This window comes from Sinocyclocheilus anshuiensis, unplaced genomic scaffold, assembly GCF_001515605.1.
Source record: "Sinocyclocheilus anshuiensis isolate Anshui unplaced genomic scaffold, SAMN03320099.WGS_v1.1 scaffold1081, whole genome shotgun sequence".
Lineage (NCBI taxonomy): Eukaryota > Metazoa > Chordata > Actinopteri > Cypriniformes > Cyprinidae > Sinocyclocheilus > Sinocyclocheilus anshuiensis.
In genome coordinates, this window is record NW_015555831.1 from 94,066 (window position 1) to 109,963 (window position 15,898).

Below are 15,898 nucleotides of genomic sequence, written 5' to 3' on the forward strand. Positions count from 1 at the left end.
ACCTCAGAGCGAGGGGTGCAGAGGCGGGATATGGGCACGGTGAGGATATCCGACGCTTTGCTCGTGCGCCGATATGCGCAGGAAGGAAACCTGACCATGGCGATTCCCTCCTGCTCATTAATGGATATGACGACCCCAACACTGTCCAACACACCTTTACCCACCACCTGCCACCGAGAACAAACACTTCAGCAAGATACTAGTCATGTGAACAACTGAAACAATTCATCTGCTAAAAACCGTGTCTATTTAGAGTAGAGCCCGGCTGATATGGGTTTTTTGGGGCCCGATACCGATATTAGGGAGTAAAAAAAGGCCGATATCGATATATGTGCCCCTGGAGCACAAAAGCAGTCTTAAGTCGCTGGGGTATATTTGTAGAAATAGCCAAAAATACATTGTATGGGTCAAAATGATTGATTTTTCTGAAGTAAAGATCATGTTGCATGAAGATATTTTGTAAATTTCCTACTGTAAATATATTAAAACTTAATTTTTGATTAGTAATATGCATTGCTAAGAACTTAATTTGGACAACTTTAAAGATGATTTTCTCAATATTTAGATTTTTTTGCACCCTCAGATTCCAGATTTTCAAATAGTTGTATCTCGACCAAATATTGTCCGATCCTAACAAACCATACATCCAGGGTCACATATCGGCCGATATTCTTTGTGTATATTATAGTACAGTACAGTACTTTCCCATTCGTGTGTCCAAACGTTTGACTGGTACTATATATAGAATACAGTATATACATAAACAGAATTTTGCAATGATCACGCAAATGTGGTGATCAAAGGAATGAGAGTATAGTTCCTAGCCGTATCGACCTAGAAAATCACAACTTTTCATTTTCCGTCGGTCAGTACACGATGTAACTACAGAAGAGTCAAGTTTTAAATAGGAAAAAACTTACTACAGGTGGTCTCATTCGAAAGGGGGCCTCGAGACGTACATTCGATTTGGTGTTCGAGAGGGTTCCTCGAGCTGAAGGGATCCCCCGAATTTGGTGCGGATCCGCCGCGCCGTTACGGAGATATGGCCGTTCAAAGATTCAATGGTTTTCCATAGACTTAAGCTTTAAAGCATTAGAAACTCTTTGGTCATTTTTGAGCGAGATGCTAACGGTCAAATCAGATTCAATGATCTATGCTAAGCTACAGCTAAAAGTGCTACCGCCAGACCCGGAGATCAGCCGAATGGATTCGAAAACGGTAAAACTCAACTGTTTAACTCTAGGGGAGTTGGAAAATGAGCCTATTTTCAAAAATAGTGGAGTGTTCCTTTAAGCTTTAAAGCGTTTCATCCAGGTCGCCAGTAGCAAACAATGGAGCGCGCTCTGCTGGACAAACAACGTAATTACACCATTTACAAGCATTTTATCTGCGTTTTATGTTCTGTAAAAAATGTTTCATATCGGTGGCAAATTCGCCGATACCGATATATCTGCGACAGGCTCATATCGGCCGATAACATCGGCAAAACGATATATCGGTCGGGCTCTAATTTAGAGTAATGGCTCACCTGGACTTCAGAGCCGATCTTGATGGTCTCCTTGAATCCTCCCAGCGCGCAGAGAGCCGCCACGGCCTGTCGGCCAATGGCCTGCAGCTTGGCTAACTTCCTGCCGCTACTGTTGCCGCTCTCCAGAATACTCTCAGCGTGCTTGCCTAACTGAGGGATGTACATCAAGGCCCTGGACAACACCTGACGGAGAGGAGTATAGAGTGAACACAACACAAACTGTATTTTTCATTTGATTTTAAGGCCAGCTGTAATTGAGCCCTTGTTAGGGAACGAAAGACCGCAGCGCACCTTTTCTGCGGTGCTGGTCCATATTTGAGCCGTGTTGGACTCAGGCGCGGTCAGGAGACTGTGCAGCGGAGCGATGACCTCCGCAGCCATGCTGTTCGCCACGTGACCGCTGATGAAGGGACGCACCGGATCCGAGCTGTGTGTCAAATCAAAGAGTTTCAGTCATTTCTCCTTCTAGAAACTTCTTGGAATCAGCCGTTGAAATCATTTTGGAAAATTGTGATATTAGAACTACTTCTACTGGTTTGAAATGTCACAATGCCTACAGTAACATCCTAAACTGTAAAAACTATGATTTTAACAACTTCAGAGTTCAAATAACACAAGTTTTGACAAAAACGTTTTATAAAATGACAGACCTCAATGAATGATAATGTCAGAAATTCCCAAACGTTTCTGTCAACATAAAATATTTACTTAAAGCACCCTTCAAAATTTTAAGTGAATATTTCAATAATTTAATTACATATTTAAAAGTTCATAGTTGGTTAATGGTTACTTGACATGCAAAATAAACTGATAAAATATCACATATTTTTAAGTGTTTTATTTGGACTGTTTTTGTTTTCAAATTATTTATATATACAGTATGACGACACGTATTTAGGGCTTATTATTATTAGTATTAACATTATATTGTTTTAACTAAAATAAGTGATCATTATAATAATTATTTTACACTGCAAGTTACAATACTAATATTTATGTCTTAAATTCTTCAATTTCAGTACTGTCCTTAAACAATACAAACAAATAAACATTACTTTATAGCAGGGTTATTATAGTTAACTGAAACTAAAACCATAAAACAATTACTGTTACTTGAAGTAAAATAAACTTTAACTAAAATAAAGGTAACACTTCAGTATAAGGACCAGTTCTCACTATTAACTAGTTGCTTATTAGCATGCCCATTATTAACATATTGGCTGTTTATTAGTACTTATAAAGCACATTTTCTGCATGACAATATTCTACACCCCTAATCCTATCCAATCCCTAAAGTTAACAAGCACATTACTTAACTACTAAAATTACAAAATCACATAAAATTACTAAAATTAATATGAAAACGGAATGTATTTTAAAAAATATTCTAAATATTAATAAAAACTATAATAGCATCTCAATGATACTAAAATAGCCCTGCTTTATTAGGTATAACAAGGAGGTAAGATGAAAAGAAAATGCCATCAAAACCTTTCCAAAGACAGTCAATCCCCTTCAGATATAAAAACTCCTCTGATTTGCACAAATCACTTGAAATGAATCACATTTCACTGAAAGGCAATGAGTTTGCAGGCATGCAGCACATAAAACTGGAAGACCTTATGAAGATGCTTACCGAGCCAGCTCAGCGTTCCTCTCTCTGCACACTGTAGACTGGGCGCTTTTCTTCTTGTCACCTGTGGTGGATATCCCAGCATTCTCCTGGCCTGTGCTCTCTATCGGAGGACCCACACTAACAATAAGCCCAGACTGAGCCCACTTATTGGCTTTCCGCAGAGCAGACGAAGCCTCCTCCGTGATCACCTCACAGCAGCCGCTCTGCAGAACACAGGCATTTCACTCTTCCAGCATTGCTTTCTGCTCCCCAAACCCATCGCCAATAAACCAGAGCTGACCTTCGTCATGTCCCGATCCATCTTCACCACCTTCTCCATGTTCGCTCCGGTGCCGAGGCGGAAAGGACGACCCTCTGAGCTGCTGCAAGGTGTCACGCAAACACTGACGTCAATCATAACTTTGTGTCAGAACTGAAGTGTTTAATGAGGTGAGTGTGTTTTACCTGAGTAACGGCTGAAGCACCTCATGGGACGACTGGTCTTCTCTTTTATGGATAAAAATGGACAGCTTGCCATCCACGGCTTCACCCTCCTCGCTAGCGTCTCGGTCAGTCTTAGCGCTGCTCTTCGGACAGGCCCGTGTCAGACTGGTGTCGGCCTCAGAGGCGCTGGGGGAGAGCAACGTCTGGCAACCTAAGAGAGGACATAAAAAAATAAATAAGTATGTTGATAAAGCATACATATTAGGTAATATTAGAACTATTACAGGTAAATTATTAATGCATAAATAAATGATCAAATGTGACCCTGGACCACAAAACCAGTCATAAGGGTCCATTTTTCGAAATTGAGATGTATGCATCATCTGAAAGCGGAATAAATAAGCTTTCCATTGATGTATGGTTTGTTATGATAGGACAATATTTGGCCGAGATACAACTATTTGAAAATCTGGAATCTGAGGGTGCAAAAAAATCAAAATATTGAGAAAATCGCCTTTAAAGTTGTCCAAATGAAGTTCTTAGCAATGCATATTACTAATCAAAAATTAAGTTCTGATATAGTTACAGTAGGAAATGTACAATATCTTCATGGAACATGATCTTTACTTAATATCCTAATGATTTTTGGCATAAAAGAAACATCAATAATTTTGACCCATACAATGTATTTTTGACTATTGCTACAAATATACCCCAGCGACTTAAGACTCCAGGGTCACAAATAGTGCCTGAAAGTAAAATAAAGTAAAAAATAGCACCTGTGAATTGGCAAGTTAAGTTAACGTAGTAATTTTTTTGCATATTTTCATAATCTTTTTAGTTTGTATTTTTTAAAAATGTCTATATAGTTTTTATTACAACTACCTGTATATAAACTAAGACTGAAATAAACAGTTTTAATTATCTTAGTAGATCAAGTGAAACTAAATAAAAATGAGAAATGCTGTGCAACTAGCAGAATTTTTTTTTTTTTAAGTTATTTCAAGTAGAAAATTTTTTTTTTTTTTTTAGTTTTAGTAAACTATAACGTCCCTCAGTTTCAAGGATGTATTTAAATGATCAAAAATGATAACATTTCCATTTGAAATAAACAATGTTCTTTGAGCTTTCTATTCATCAAATAATTGCGAAAAATTAATTGCATCACAGTTTCCACAAAAACATCAGGCAGCACAATTGTTTTCAACATTGATAATAATCAGAAATGTTTCTTGAGCAGCAAATCAGCATATTAGAATGATTTCTGAAGATCATGTGACACTGAAGACTGGAGTAATGATGCTGAAAATACAGCTTTGATCACAGGAATAAATTACATTTTACCAGATATTCACATAGAAAACTGCTATTTTAAATTATAATAACATTTCACAATATTACAGTTTGTACCGTGTTTCTGATCAAATGACGAGTGAGCAGAACAGACTTTAATGTTAAAAAATTGTATCGACCTCAAAGCCAGTTATAGAGTGAAGGTTACACAGTCTTTGGCCTGAACACAAAGGCACATAAAACATGATACATTTGAGAGACCCTTCATTATTTTTATTAAACCCAAGCAGCATTCTCTCGCACCTGGCACCACGTAGTCCGCCAGCTTGGCCAGCAGCAGCGACGCGATGCGGAAGGCAGGATCACTGGCCTCCTGCTGCTCTGCGTCCAGCGCATTCGTCGCGTAGCTCCAGGACGGCAGCGCTACATTCCCACAATCCTCCACACTCATGAGCGGCAGCGCAGCGCGGCACAGCTGCAGGATGATCAGCACCAGTTTGGGCGAGGGCCGCTGGTCCAGGAGCAGAGACAGGAGTTTAGACACGCAGGCAGGCTGGCTCAGGATGGTTTTGCCAATGTGGCTCCTGGAAGAGGAGAAAGAGAGATGCAACGGTTCAAACCGGGGGAAATCAGGTAAATCCATTAAGACTAGGAATGCACGATATTATCGGACCAATATCGGAATCGGCCGATAATGGCTTTAAATGTAAATATCGGCATCGGCCCGATATGAAAAATTACGCTGATATGTCTTGCCGTTAAGAGGAATGCATTAACTCACATGTGCTCAGGGTGTGCTAGCGATTAGATCACATCAGCAGTGTGGCTCATTCTAGAAGCAAAGTTTTGTCTGAATGGTGAGTGGATTCACTGTTTTGGATCGCTGCATTTAAACTGAGAATGCATGTACAGAATGCGTTTGGTGTATGATAGAGTAAACAGTAATAGCACGTGCAGCAGCAGCCTCCCCCGGGTCCTAATGCCTGTTCGGTAAGGAGTTTTATTTCCGTAGGGGGCGCTGTTGGCCTACTTCTAATAAAATGAAAGCAAAATACACTAATAATATTTTGACTGTTTCTGATTAAATAAAGCATTAATTGATGCCATAAAATCATGAGTATGTTTTGATTTAAAAGATCAGAAGCTTACATGAACAAAAAATAAATAAATCACAAACATGACACTTAAACTAAATAACTTGATATATAATGATTTATTAATTAATGTGTAATATGTTATATTTTTTAAACAAATTATGAGCTCTAAAAGATTTTGCTTTAGACCATTTACAAATGTTAAATCATAAAATAAAATGTAAAGGTTACTGCATCTCTCTGAAAAAAAAATGCAGTGATTAATATACAGTTTATTTATAGTTATTTTCAAATCTTCAATGTACTGACATTATAAAAGAACTTTATTATTTATAATATTGTTTATTTAATTCTAACAAATAAGTTCTTGTTAAAAACTAACCAAAATTAAAAAAATAATTATATATCGGTATCGGCCAAAATGAGTTGAAAATTATCGGCATATCGGATATCGGCAAAAATCCAATATCGTGCATCCCTAGACTTAAGCAGAATATTCAAAAAGTTGAAAGTTATGCAGAGTTTAATTACTACTGGACTGTTGAAACACTAAAATAAATGTTTGTTGTGTGTATCAGCTGCATGCAGAATCTCCAGTGTAGTGCGATTCATAATGACTCTTTTTGAGCAGGTTCCTCAATTGATCAAAAATGATTCACAAAATGAATCGCTTTGCTTTACTGATTGGCAGATTATCTCAAATTTCACGCATGTTGCACTCAAACTGCAGCGATTACTTATCATGTTCATGTGTACTTAACCCTTTAAGAACCAAACTTTAGGAAATGAGACTTATATCAGTATAATTTTAATACATAACTTTTATTAATATTATTAATTTATTATTTTTATGCAATAAAATTACAGTTTATTTATTTATTTATTGTGGTTAAACAGTAACAATAAATACTACTTAACCATTTAGGCACCGTCTTAATTTACTGATGTATAAAACATGAGTTTTAAGACAAATCTGGATGCCCTTGTGAACAAGAAGTGCACTTAATTGTATTGAATGTGCACTTTTAGGCTACTTCAAATCTTAAAAGAACATTTTTAGAAACTGTACTTACAAATAATATAATATTAATGAAATAAAAGGCCACTTAAGTGACTAAAAGAGACACTTTCATGACTGTTTCTGAACACACTTAAGTACACTTTTAAAAAGTGACCTTTGTAATAATGTCAAATTAAAAGTTTTACTTTGAAGTACATTTTAAATCATGTTAATATTTAAATATTTAATCATATTAAAATATGTTTTAAAACCCCGTAACTGTCACCCCCCATTTTTGAACATAGACATGAAAGTGCACTATCCAAACTTAAATTGTTATAATTCATTAAACGCTTTTGAATACAGACCTAAGGTTGGTCTGTTTTTAAAGAAGACAATCAGCAGATTATTGCAGAAGTGAAATAATAAAAAAAAAAAATACAAATACAAGTATAAAAAAGTTATACAAATTATTTATAAATTATACATTTATTTAAATTTACTGTAAAGAAAATGTACTGTACTAATTTATTACTTTATTTAAATTAATTATTTATATATTATTTCACAAAATAGTTTTTAATCCAAAATTTCAGCCACATTTAAATAAGTTGTGCTCCAAATTTGAAGTTGATAAAAAAAATTTTTAAAATATTTTTATATTATTAAATATTCTAAATTGCAACTTCATTATTACAAATGTGTAATTACAAATATATTTAAATATATGACATCCAAGTTTCAATAGAAATATCATTAAAATACATGCTTGTCAGTACATTCAGCCATATTTCAATAAAATTTAATTATGAAATTACATATAAAATGTACTCAAGTGGCTCAAAAAGCACTCTAATGATCAGCTAATTGCATGTGACATAATGCATTTAATTGATGCAATTAAATGTCTGAAAGCATTTACTTGAAGAAACGTAAGTTAAGAAACTTAAGTATATTCTTCTAAAGTGTATAACTTCAATAAAAAGTGCTAGTTTTAAATAGTATGCTAAAGTGTACTTCTTTTTATAAACATGCAGAAAATGAACATCCTTGAAACATGTGTGAAACGAAAGGAATTGAGAATTTAACAACACTCTGCTTTATTAACAGAGAAGTTGTTCAGGTGAAACAGGAAGTACCTGGAAAGATCGTTGAGCAAGCTGAGCACATCCTGCAGGGCGTCGTTCCCCGCCGCTTGGTTCCCGCAGCAGTCTGTCGCGCGAGCCAGGTGATTGGTTAGCAGGCTAGACACCTGTCGCGCCAGCCCAGAATGCACTGCGTCTGTGGAGCCGCCTATTTCACAACAGTGAGCGTCAGTTAACATTGAACAGGATTGCTGTGATACTTCTGGAACCGCAAACGTTGCTCACCTTCGACTTTTTCCCACTCGATGCAGCGGTTGGCGAGCACCTGGAACGCAGCCCAGGCCATCGTAGCTACTTTCTGTTTTTTGGTTTGTTTCTCACTGGAGCTGCTGTCTCTCTGACTGCTGAGACTGCACAGTCTGTCCATCAGCTGAACCAAACCGCTGCGCACCAGACACTGCTCCTCACTCCTGACCACAACAACACAGAGCGCTATACTATCAAAATCTTATGCTCTGGCTAGTGTTGACATATTTTCTGTTGAACAGTGTTGTTATTGTTAGCTTTAACTAGTAAAGGCTAAATAAAATCTACATATGCATTGAAAAATTTAAATGAGAATTAGAAATGTTGCCTTGGAAACTTACTGAAATAAAATCAATTTTAGATTAATGTACTAAAATTACTAAAACTGTAATAAAAATAAATGTGCTAAATAAAAATACTGAGGAAAAACACACAAAAAAATTACAAAACTGCATAAAACAACTAAAACAAAATAAAATTAAACTGAAAATATAAAATAATAACTATTTACTGTTATTCAGCATCAAAATTACAACATTTTTCATCATCTAAAACTGAAATAAAAATAAATGAGCTAAACATAAATGGGCATAAAATGGCAAAAGCACATTACAAAATCACTCAAATTTAAACTAAAATGTAAATATAAAAGCTAATTTAAAATCTTAAATACTATAATAGTAAATAAATAATACTAACTGCTAATAACACTGATACTGTAACAGTACATTGGGATTTTAAAATCAATATTTTTCAACACCATAACGACAACATTATTAATCACCTAAAACAACAAAAAAAAAAACATAAAAAATGAATAAAACATGAAAACTGAAAATATTATAATAAAAGCTCATTTAAAATGTTAATCAATACTACCAGAGCATGCAAAAAATAATACTAAAATAACACTGCTACTATAATACCAAGTTGGGATTTTAAATTCAACATTATTCATCATCTAAAATTTAAATAATAAAATAAGCTAAATAGAAATAAGGGAAAAAATGAATGACAAGCACATAAAATTACTAAAAAAAGAAAACTGAAAATATAAAAATAAAAGCTCATTTAAAATGTAAATAAAACTATAATTGTATATAAACAATACTAAAATAACTGTAATTGTAAGCTTGAATTTTAAATCTAAGACTATTCAAAATATTTTAATTTTGTTTTTTTTAAAGCACATACAATTACTAAAACTAATTAAAATGAAAACTCAAAATATAAAATTAAATTGTTAGCAAATTGTTAATTTAACAAATTAAATTGTTGCTGTATACATCCCTCCCAGCTCCAACAACAGCAACAGGAGCGAGGCACTGAATGAACTGTACCAGCACATCAGTGAGCAGCAGACAGCCCACCCTGATGCTTTTCTCATCTTAGCTGGGGTGACAATAAAGCAGACTTGACTTGACTTGACTAAATGCTACCTTATAGTTTTTTTTAATACTACATCAATTACACAAAAATACTGTAAATAAGTATTTTAAGTAATAAAGCACTTTTTACTGTAAAAGCATGTTGGGATTTTAATTGAATATTATATCAAAATTGGCACCAATTGCTTTTTTTTTTTAAATACACTTTCCAAGTGTTACTGTTCTACTAATCAGTGCACATTATTTCTAAGAAGAAATAATTTCCTGTTCTGTTGACGTCACCGAGGTCATGTTACATAATTCCATATTTGATTTGATGCAATAAGAGCTGAATCGGAGTGCTTGCCTGGTGTAGGGGATGGTGCACAGCAGGCCGATGCTGTTGGCGCAGGCGATTGGGTAACGGGCGCAGAGAGACACCACTGACGTCATGGTCTCTCCAAAGGCCTCCTGGACCTGCTCCATCATACACACACTCACACACACACACACACACACACACAGTCAAATGGACAACTAAAGCTTCACAGCAGAGATGCAACACTCTGCAGATCGATCTACCAATTTTAAACCAAAAATAAAAAGTTTGGGGTTGGTAAGAAGTCTCTTCTGCTCACCAGGGCTGCATTTATTTGATTAAAAATGCAGTTAAAACAGTAAAATTGTGAAATATTATTACAATTAAAAATAACTGTTTTCTATTGTAATATATTGTAAAATGTAATTTATTTCTGTGATGTGCATCTGAATTTTCAGCATCATTACTCCAGTCTTCATTGTCACATGATCTTCAGAAATCATTCTAATATGCTGATTTGCTGCTCGAGTAGATATGTAATATCTTAACATTTTTGGGGATTTTTCCGATAATGATAATTAAACAATATTTGGTAACACTTTATTTTAAGTACTATTACTATTAAGTACTTACTATTATAATAATTAATTATGCATAATTACATGCAAGTAACCCTAATCCTAATCCTAACCATATAGTTAACACCTTAAAATAATGTGTAACCCAATATTTTGCTGTGTGTTTCTGTGTTTGGCTGGTTTAGGCCTGTCACGGATAAATAAATATGACATTAAAATGGCATGTAGGTGGCGGAAAGTCCCTGTCTTAATGAGTGATTCACTGAATCATTCATTCAAATGATTTGTTCAAAACAGCTGATTCATTTAGAAATGAAGCAAGTGGCTGTCTTTATAAATGGATCATTGAATCATTGATGCAAATGATTCAATCATTGAATCATTGATACAAATGATTAATTCAAAAACAGATTCATTCAGGCACGAAACATTGCAGTGTTGCTCTGTGATGCACAAATGTTCTGCTCCGGCTTCGTTTGGGAATATTTCTGTTGCCAAAACAGAAAAAAACTGACCATTTTGTGTCTAAAATGTAACTGACTCAATATTAACTTCTTGTTTGTTGAACTGTTGTATAAAATCAACACCACATTTGCGATCAAGCTAACGTGCTGATATTCGGGAAAACAGCACTCTTGCTTGTGTGATAGTACTCAACTATATCACATCGTATACATATAAAAAACAAAAACCCATTCAGGGATATTTTTTTGCATTCATAGCTTTAATGATAGGTGCATTCTGATAGGCCTCATCACGCAATGAATGCTTTTGCACGCTCAAGACATGTTTTTGTTTGTTTTTTGCACAGTGACTGATAATATCAGCTTGCATATCATTAAAACAACAATTATGATATTATCATAGATGATACATTTAGGCACACCCCTATGCTCAAGAAAAAACTTCTGATTAATTTCAATGTTGAGAACAGTTGTGCAGCTTCATATTTTTGTGGAAACCGTGATGCATTTTATTTTTCGGGATTCTTTGATGAACAGAAAGTTCACTGAACAGTAGGGCTGGGACAATAAATCGATGCATCGCGATTCGTGGATCGATTCTGAAAGGATTTTCGGAATGGATCATGATTCTCTCTCGAATCGATTCTGAGCTCAGTTTTTAACAGCAGATGTCGCTCTAGGCTAGTTTTTAACCGCACACTCAAATGCTCACGAAGAAGAGCGCTTGTGCGTTCAGTAATGTAAGTGGTTAAATGTAGTTGCACATCGGCTCTTATGCTTTTATAATGCAAGATTAATGTAAACACAGCCCACTGTGAACATCCTTGTAATTCGCTTCAACCTTTTTGAACTTTATGAATGATTATTTTAGGTTCAAATGGTGCGTGTGTAAGGAACTGGAAGCAAGCAGAATACGGCTGCTTCTAAAGCACGCAGTGCCATCTGCTGTTAAAAACTAAACTCAGAACCGATTCAAGAGAGAATCGCGATGCCTTCGGAAAATCACAGAATCAGTGCAGAATCATTTCTCAATTTGCGATGCATCGATTTATTGTCGCAGCCCTACTGAACAGCATTTATTTGAAATGGAAATCTTGCAACATTAGAAATGTTTTAACTGTCACTTTTGCTGAATAAAAGTACGCATTACTTAAAAAAAAAAAAAGACGAATTTCTGATCTCAACAGTTGTGGGTCAGTAAGAGTGGTTTTTTGAAAGAGTATAGCGCATGTGTAAATATCTGAGGTTAAACGTACCGCGGTCCGCCCTGCAGCACCATGGTGACGGGGCCGACCAGATGTGTGACTCCTCCGACCCGAACAGCGGCGGTGAGCAGCTCTCTCATGTGAACCAGAGCCTGTCTCCGGGTGCGGCCTCTCCTCCAGCGCGTCTGAGCCGCGGACAAGAAGCTGCTGCTGGACACCTGCAGGCAGAAGACGCACTTTAAGAGCTGAATGGCCACAGGGATGTTAGTCAGTGAGCGATGCGACTGTCTGATCTTACGGTCTGATCAGGAGTGGTTCCTATGAAGGCGAACAGTTGTCCCAGCAGCACGCTGTACGTGGGCTTGTCCTTGCTGTCTTCAATGGCCAATGACTGCAGCAGAGTAAAAGAGCTGCTCCGGTGACTGGATGGATGGAGGTGCCTCCTAGACCCACAGACAGACAGGCAATTAGTTAGTAAAAAATTGTAGCAACCTTTAGAATTTACCTATTAAAGCAATAGGCCAATTAAAATAAAAAATCATAACATTAACACAACATTAAAACTGATGTGTGTAATTGGCAAATGTTCCTAAAGGGTTTATTTAGTAACTAATTATTCAATATTAATTATTAAATAAATAAATACTAATATTTATTATATAAATAAATAAATACATAAATGCATAAATAAAATGCATGCAGAAATAAAAGCATTATTAATGCATAAATAAAGAAACAAATGCAAACATAAAATGCATAAATGAATGCTAGAATTGACCTACTTTAGTAATAAGTAAAAAAAACATTAAAACTGACATGCAATTTAAGCAAAAAAGAAAAAAAAAACATTAACATTAAAAAAGACGTGTAATTTTTGAGCAATAAATGTCACTAAATCGTTTATAAAAATGATTGATTTATTGAACAGTCCATCAAAGGAGAAAGTATTTTAACATGCATAAATAAAAATATATGCATAATTAAACGCATGAATAAATTCACACATGTATAAATAAATGCATAAATAAAAATATATGCATGAATAAATGTATAAGGAAACAAATGCATAAATAAATTACATAAATAAATGCATAAACCTGAATGTATCTATTACAGCAATAAGCCAAGTAAAAAAAAAAAATAAACATAGCATTAAAACTGACATCTGCAATTTTTTGTCACTAACGTCACTAAATGGTTTATAACATATTATTGATTTACTGATCACTGCCTCATCTGTACAAACAGAGCCATGTTTTGGAGAAACTGAACTTTGAATGGCTCTGCAAATTAAGCTGTCATAGGAGAAAGTATTTTAACAAAAAAATAAATGTATAAATAAATGCATAAATAAAAAAATGTATCCATAAATTAATAAATAAATGCACAAATAAATAAATGCATAAATGTATTAATAAATAAATGCATTGATAAATGTATAAATAAATGCTAATATGTAAAAATAAATAAATGCATAAATACAAAAAATGCATAAATAAATTCCGTTTTAATAATAATAATAATAATCATAACAAACAGTTCTTAGCGGTTTATGTAATAATGTAGTTTATTATTCTAACTGTAGGCTATTTGTGGTTGTCCAGAACCGTAGATACTTAGTGAATTAATGCAAAATTCAAGTGATGTGTTCTTATAGGTGTGCATATATTCATTCTTTAACCGTGATTTGGTGCTTCCTGCTGAGTCTGAGGTACCTTTGTGCTCCATGTGTGAACTCCACATCACTGTTGGCAATCATTTCCAGATCTGAGGGAGCGGACATACTGCGCAGGAACACAGGCTGCTTCACGATGGGAACCATCGATTTGGTGTCTGACACCGACTTACAGGCTGCAAGCAGGAGAAGTTCAAAGCGCCGTTGAGCACATTTGTATGTTTTTGCAGGCGTGTGCATGTGTAAATGCGTATGCGAGTCACCTGGTGTGCATGCTGGTGTTGTAGACAGACTCTTGCACTGTGGCGCGATGGTAACATGCAGCAGCAGCTCAGAGCGGTTGATCAGGCTCTTCACCAGCGCTTTGGTTTTAGCCAGAGGAACGGAGCTTCTCTGCTGCTGCATGGAGTTCACCTCATGGAAGAACTTCTCTCTGTTTGAAACAAAACAAAACACACACAATCACAATGATCTGAAACACCAGTAATTTCATAAGTACACTGCCATTCCAAAGTTTGGAGTCTGTGAGTTTTTTTTTTGTTTGTTTGTTTGCTTTTGAAAGTCTCTTACTTATTTTTTATTTATTTAAATTTTTTTATATCATTAAGATACGTATTATAGTTTTTATTTTTGAACTTCGTTTTCATTTTAAATGTTATGTATTAAAAGTTGTATTACATTTTTTTTTTGTGTGTGTGCGTTTTGTCATTTTTAGTCGTTTTTGGTGTTTTTATATGTCTGTGCAGTTTTCATACATTTTTTATTTCAGTTTTAGCTTTAGATATTTTAGAACATTGTTAAATTAAATTAAAATGAAAAATGTCGCCTTGACAACTAGCTGAAATAAAAACGTTTTAAAATATTTTATTTCAGTTAATATCCATTTTATTTCAAGTAACGAAAATGTTTTTATGGTTTTAGTTTTAATTTCAGTTTTAGTGAACTACAAAAACCCTGGTCTCCAAATATATTAAAAATACAGAAATATTGTGAAATATTATTAAAATTTAAAATAACTAGGGTTGCAAAAAGGTGGAAAATTTCCAGTAAATTTTGGAAACTTTCCAGGATTTTTGGGAATATTCCAGGGATTTTTGGAACGTTTCCGGAAATTTTCCACCCCTTTGCAACCCTAAAAATAACTGTTTTCTATTTGAATATATTTTAAAATGTAATTTATTCCTGGATTCTCTGATAAATAGAAAGTTAGATAGTAAGAAAGAAATATGTTGTAACATTTTAAATGTCTTTACTCTCACATTCGATCAATTGCTGAGTAAAACCATTAATTTCTTACTAATCCCAAACTTTTTGAACAGTAGTGTAGGTGTAACCAAATGCTTTGTGATAAATTTAGCTTCACTATAGGAAGCCGTAATGTGTTTCACATCATACCTTAAAGCCATCACAGCGTTTTCTGGATCTGCGCCGTCCAGAGGAACCTCCTTCAGTGAACACAGAAGCTCCAGCTCCTTCATTTTGTTCTGTGGGCCACAAGACAAACCAAAAGAATCAATCTTTGATAAACCAATCAAAACACAATAGAGTGGAAGCAAGTAACGTTAAGAACGCACTAGAAACTTTTGTTGCATGTTGCCTAAGAGCAGATTTTATTTTGGAAGTATTACAGGTGCGTCTCAATAAATTAGAATGTCGTGGAAAAGTTCAAGACGCACGACACAATCACTTCCTCCATCACATCAGGACGCATCACCTCTCTGAGAGACAATTAGGATGGTATAAGTCATGTTTTTAAATTCACATTTATTTGTATAGCGCTTTTTTACAATATATATCATTTTAAAGCAGTGTAAGATAATTCTGAAATTTGTGGTTTGCCTTTACGGAGGTGTGAAAATAAAATAAAATATAATATAATATAATAAAAATAAAAAAAATGTGAAAAGAAAAGAAAAGAAATAAAT

The 15,898-nt window shown here is 34.8% G+C and overlaps 1 protein-coding gene across 1 annotated transcript in view; it reads right to left on the bottom strand.

Annotated features, from left to right (window-relative positions):
* Window positions 1-15,898, bottom strand: part of LOC107675388 (probable E3 ubiquitin-protein ligase HECTD4) — a 110,480-nt gene that overhangs the window by 59,372 nt on the left and 35,210 nt on the right. The window contains exons 25-40 of the mRNA XM_016469699.1: window positions 15,661-15,691; window positions 15,369-15,457; window positions 14,237-14,406; window positions 14,014-14,149; window positions 12,597-12,741; window positions 12,350-12,516; window positions 10,100-10,228; window positions 8,345-8,529; window positions 8,114-8,267; window positions 5,184-5,464; window positions 3,609-3,798; window positions 3,445-3,526; window positions 3,165-3,367; window positions 1,820-1,955; window positions 1,529-1,711; window positions 3-167 (exon numbers count right to left, since the gene is read on the bottom strand). Of these exons, the coding sequence (XP_016325185.1) occupies window positions 3-167; window positions 1,529-1,711; window positions 1,820-1,955; window positions 3,165-3,367; window positions 3,445-3,526; window positions 3,609-3,798; window positions 5,184-5,464; window positions 8,114-8,267; window positions 8,345-8,529; window positions 10,100-10,228; window positions 12,350-12,516; window positions 12,597-12,741; window positions 14,014-14,149; window positions 14,237-14,406; window positions 15,369-15,457; window positions 15,661-15,691 (2,446 nt within the window). The remainder of the gene's footprint in view (window positions 1-2; window positions 168-1,528; window positions 1,712-1,819; window positions 1,956-3,164; window positions 3,368-3,444; window positions 3,527-3,608; window positions 3,799-5,183; window positions 5,465-8,113; window positions 8,268-8,344; window positions 8,530-10,099; window positions 10,229-12,349; window positions 12,517-12,596; window positions 12,742-14,013; window positions 14,150-14,236; window positions 14,407-15,368; window positions 15,458-15,660; window positions 15,692-15,898) is intronic.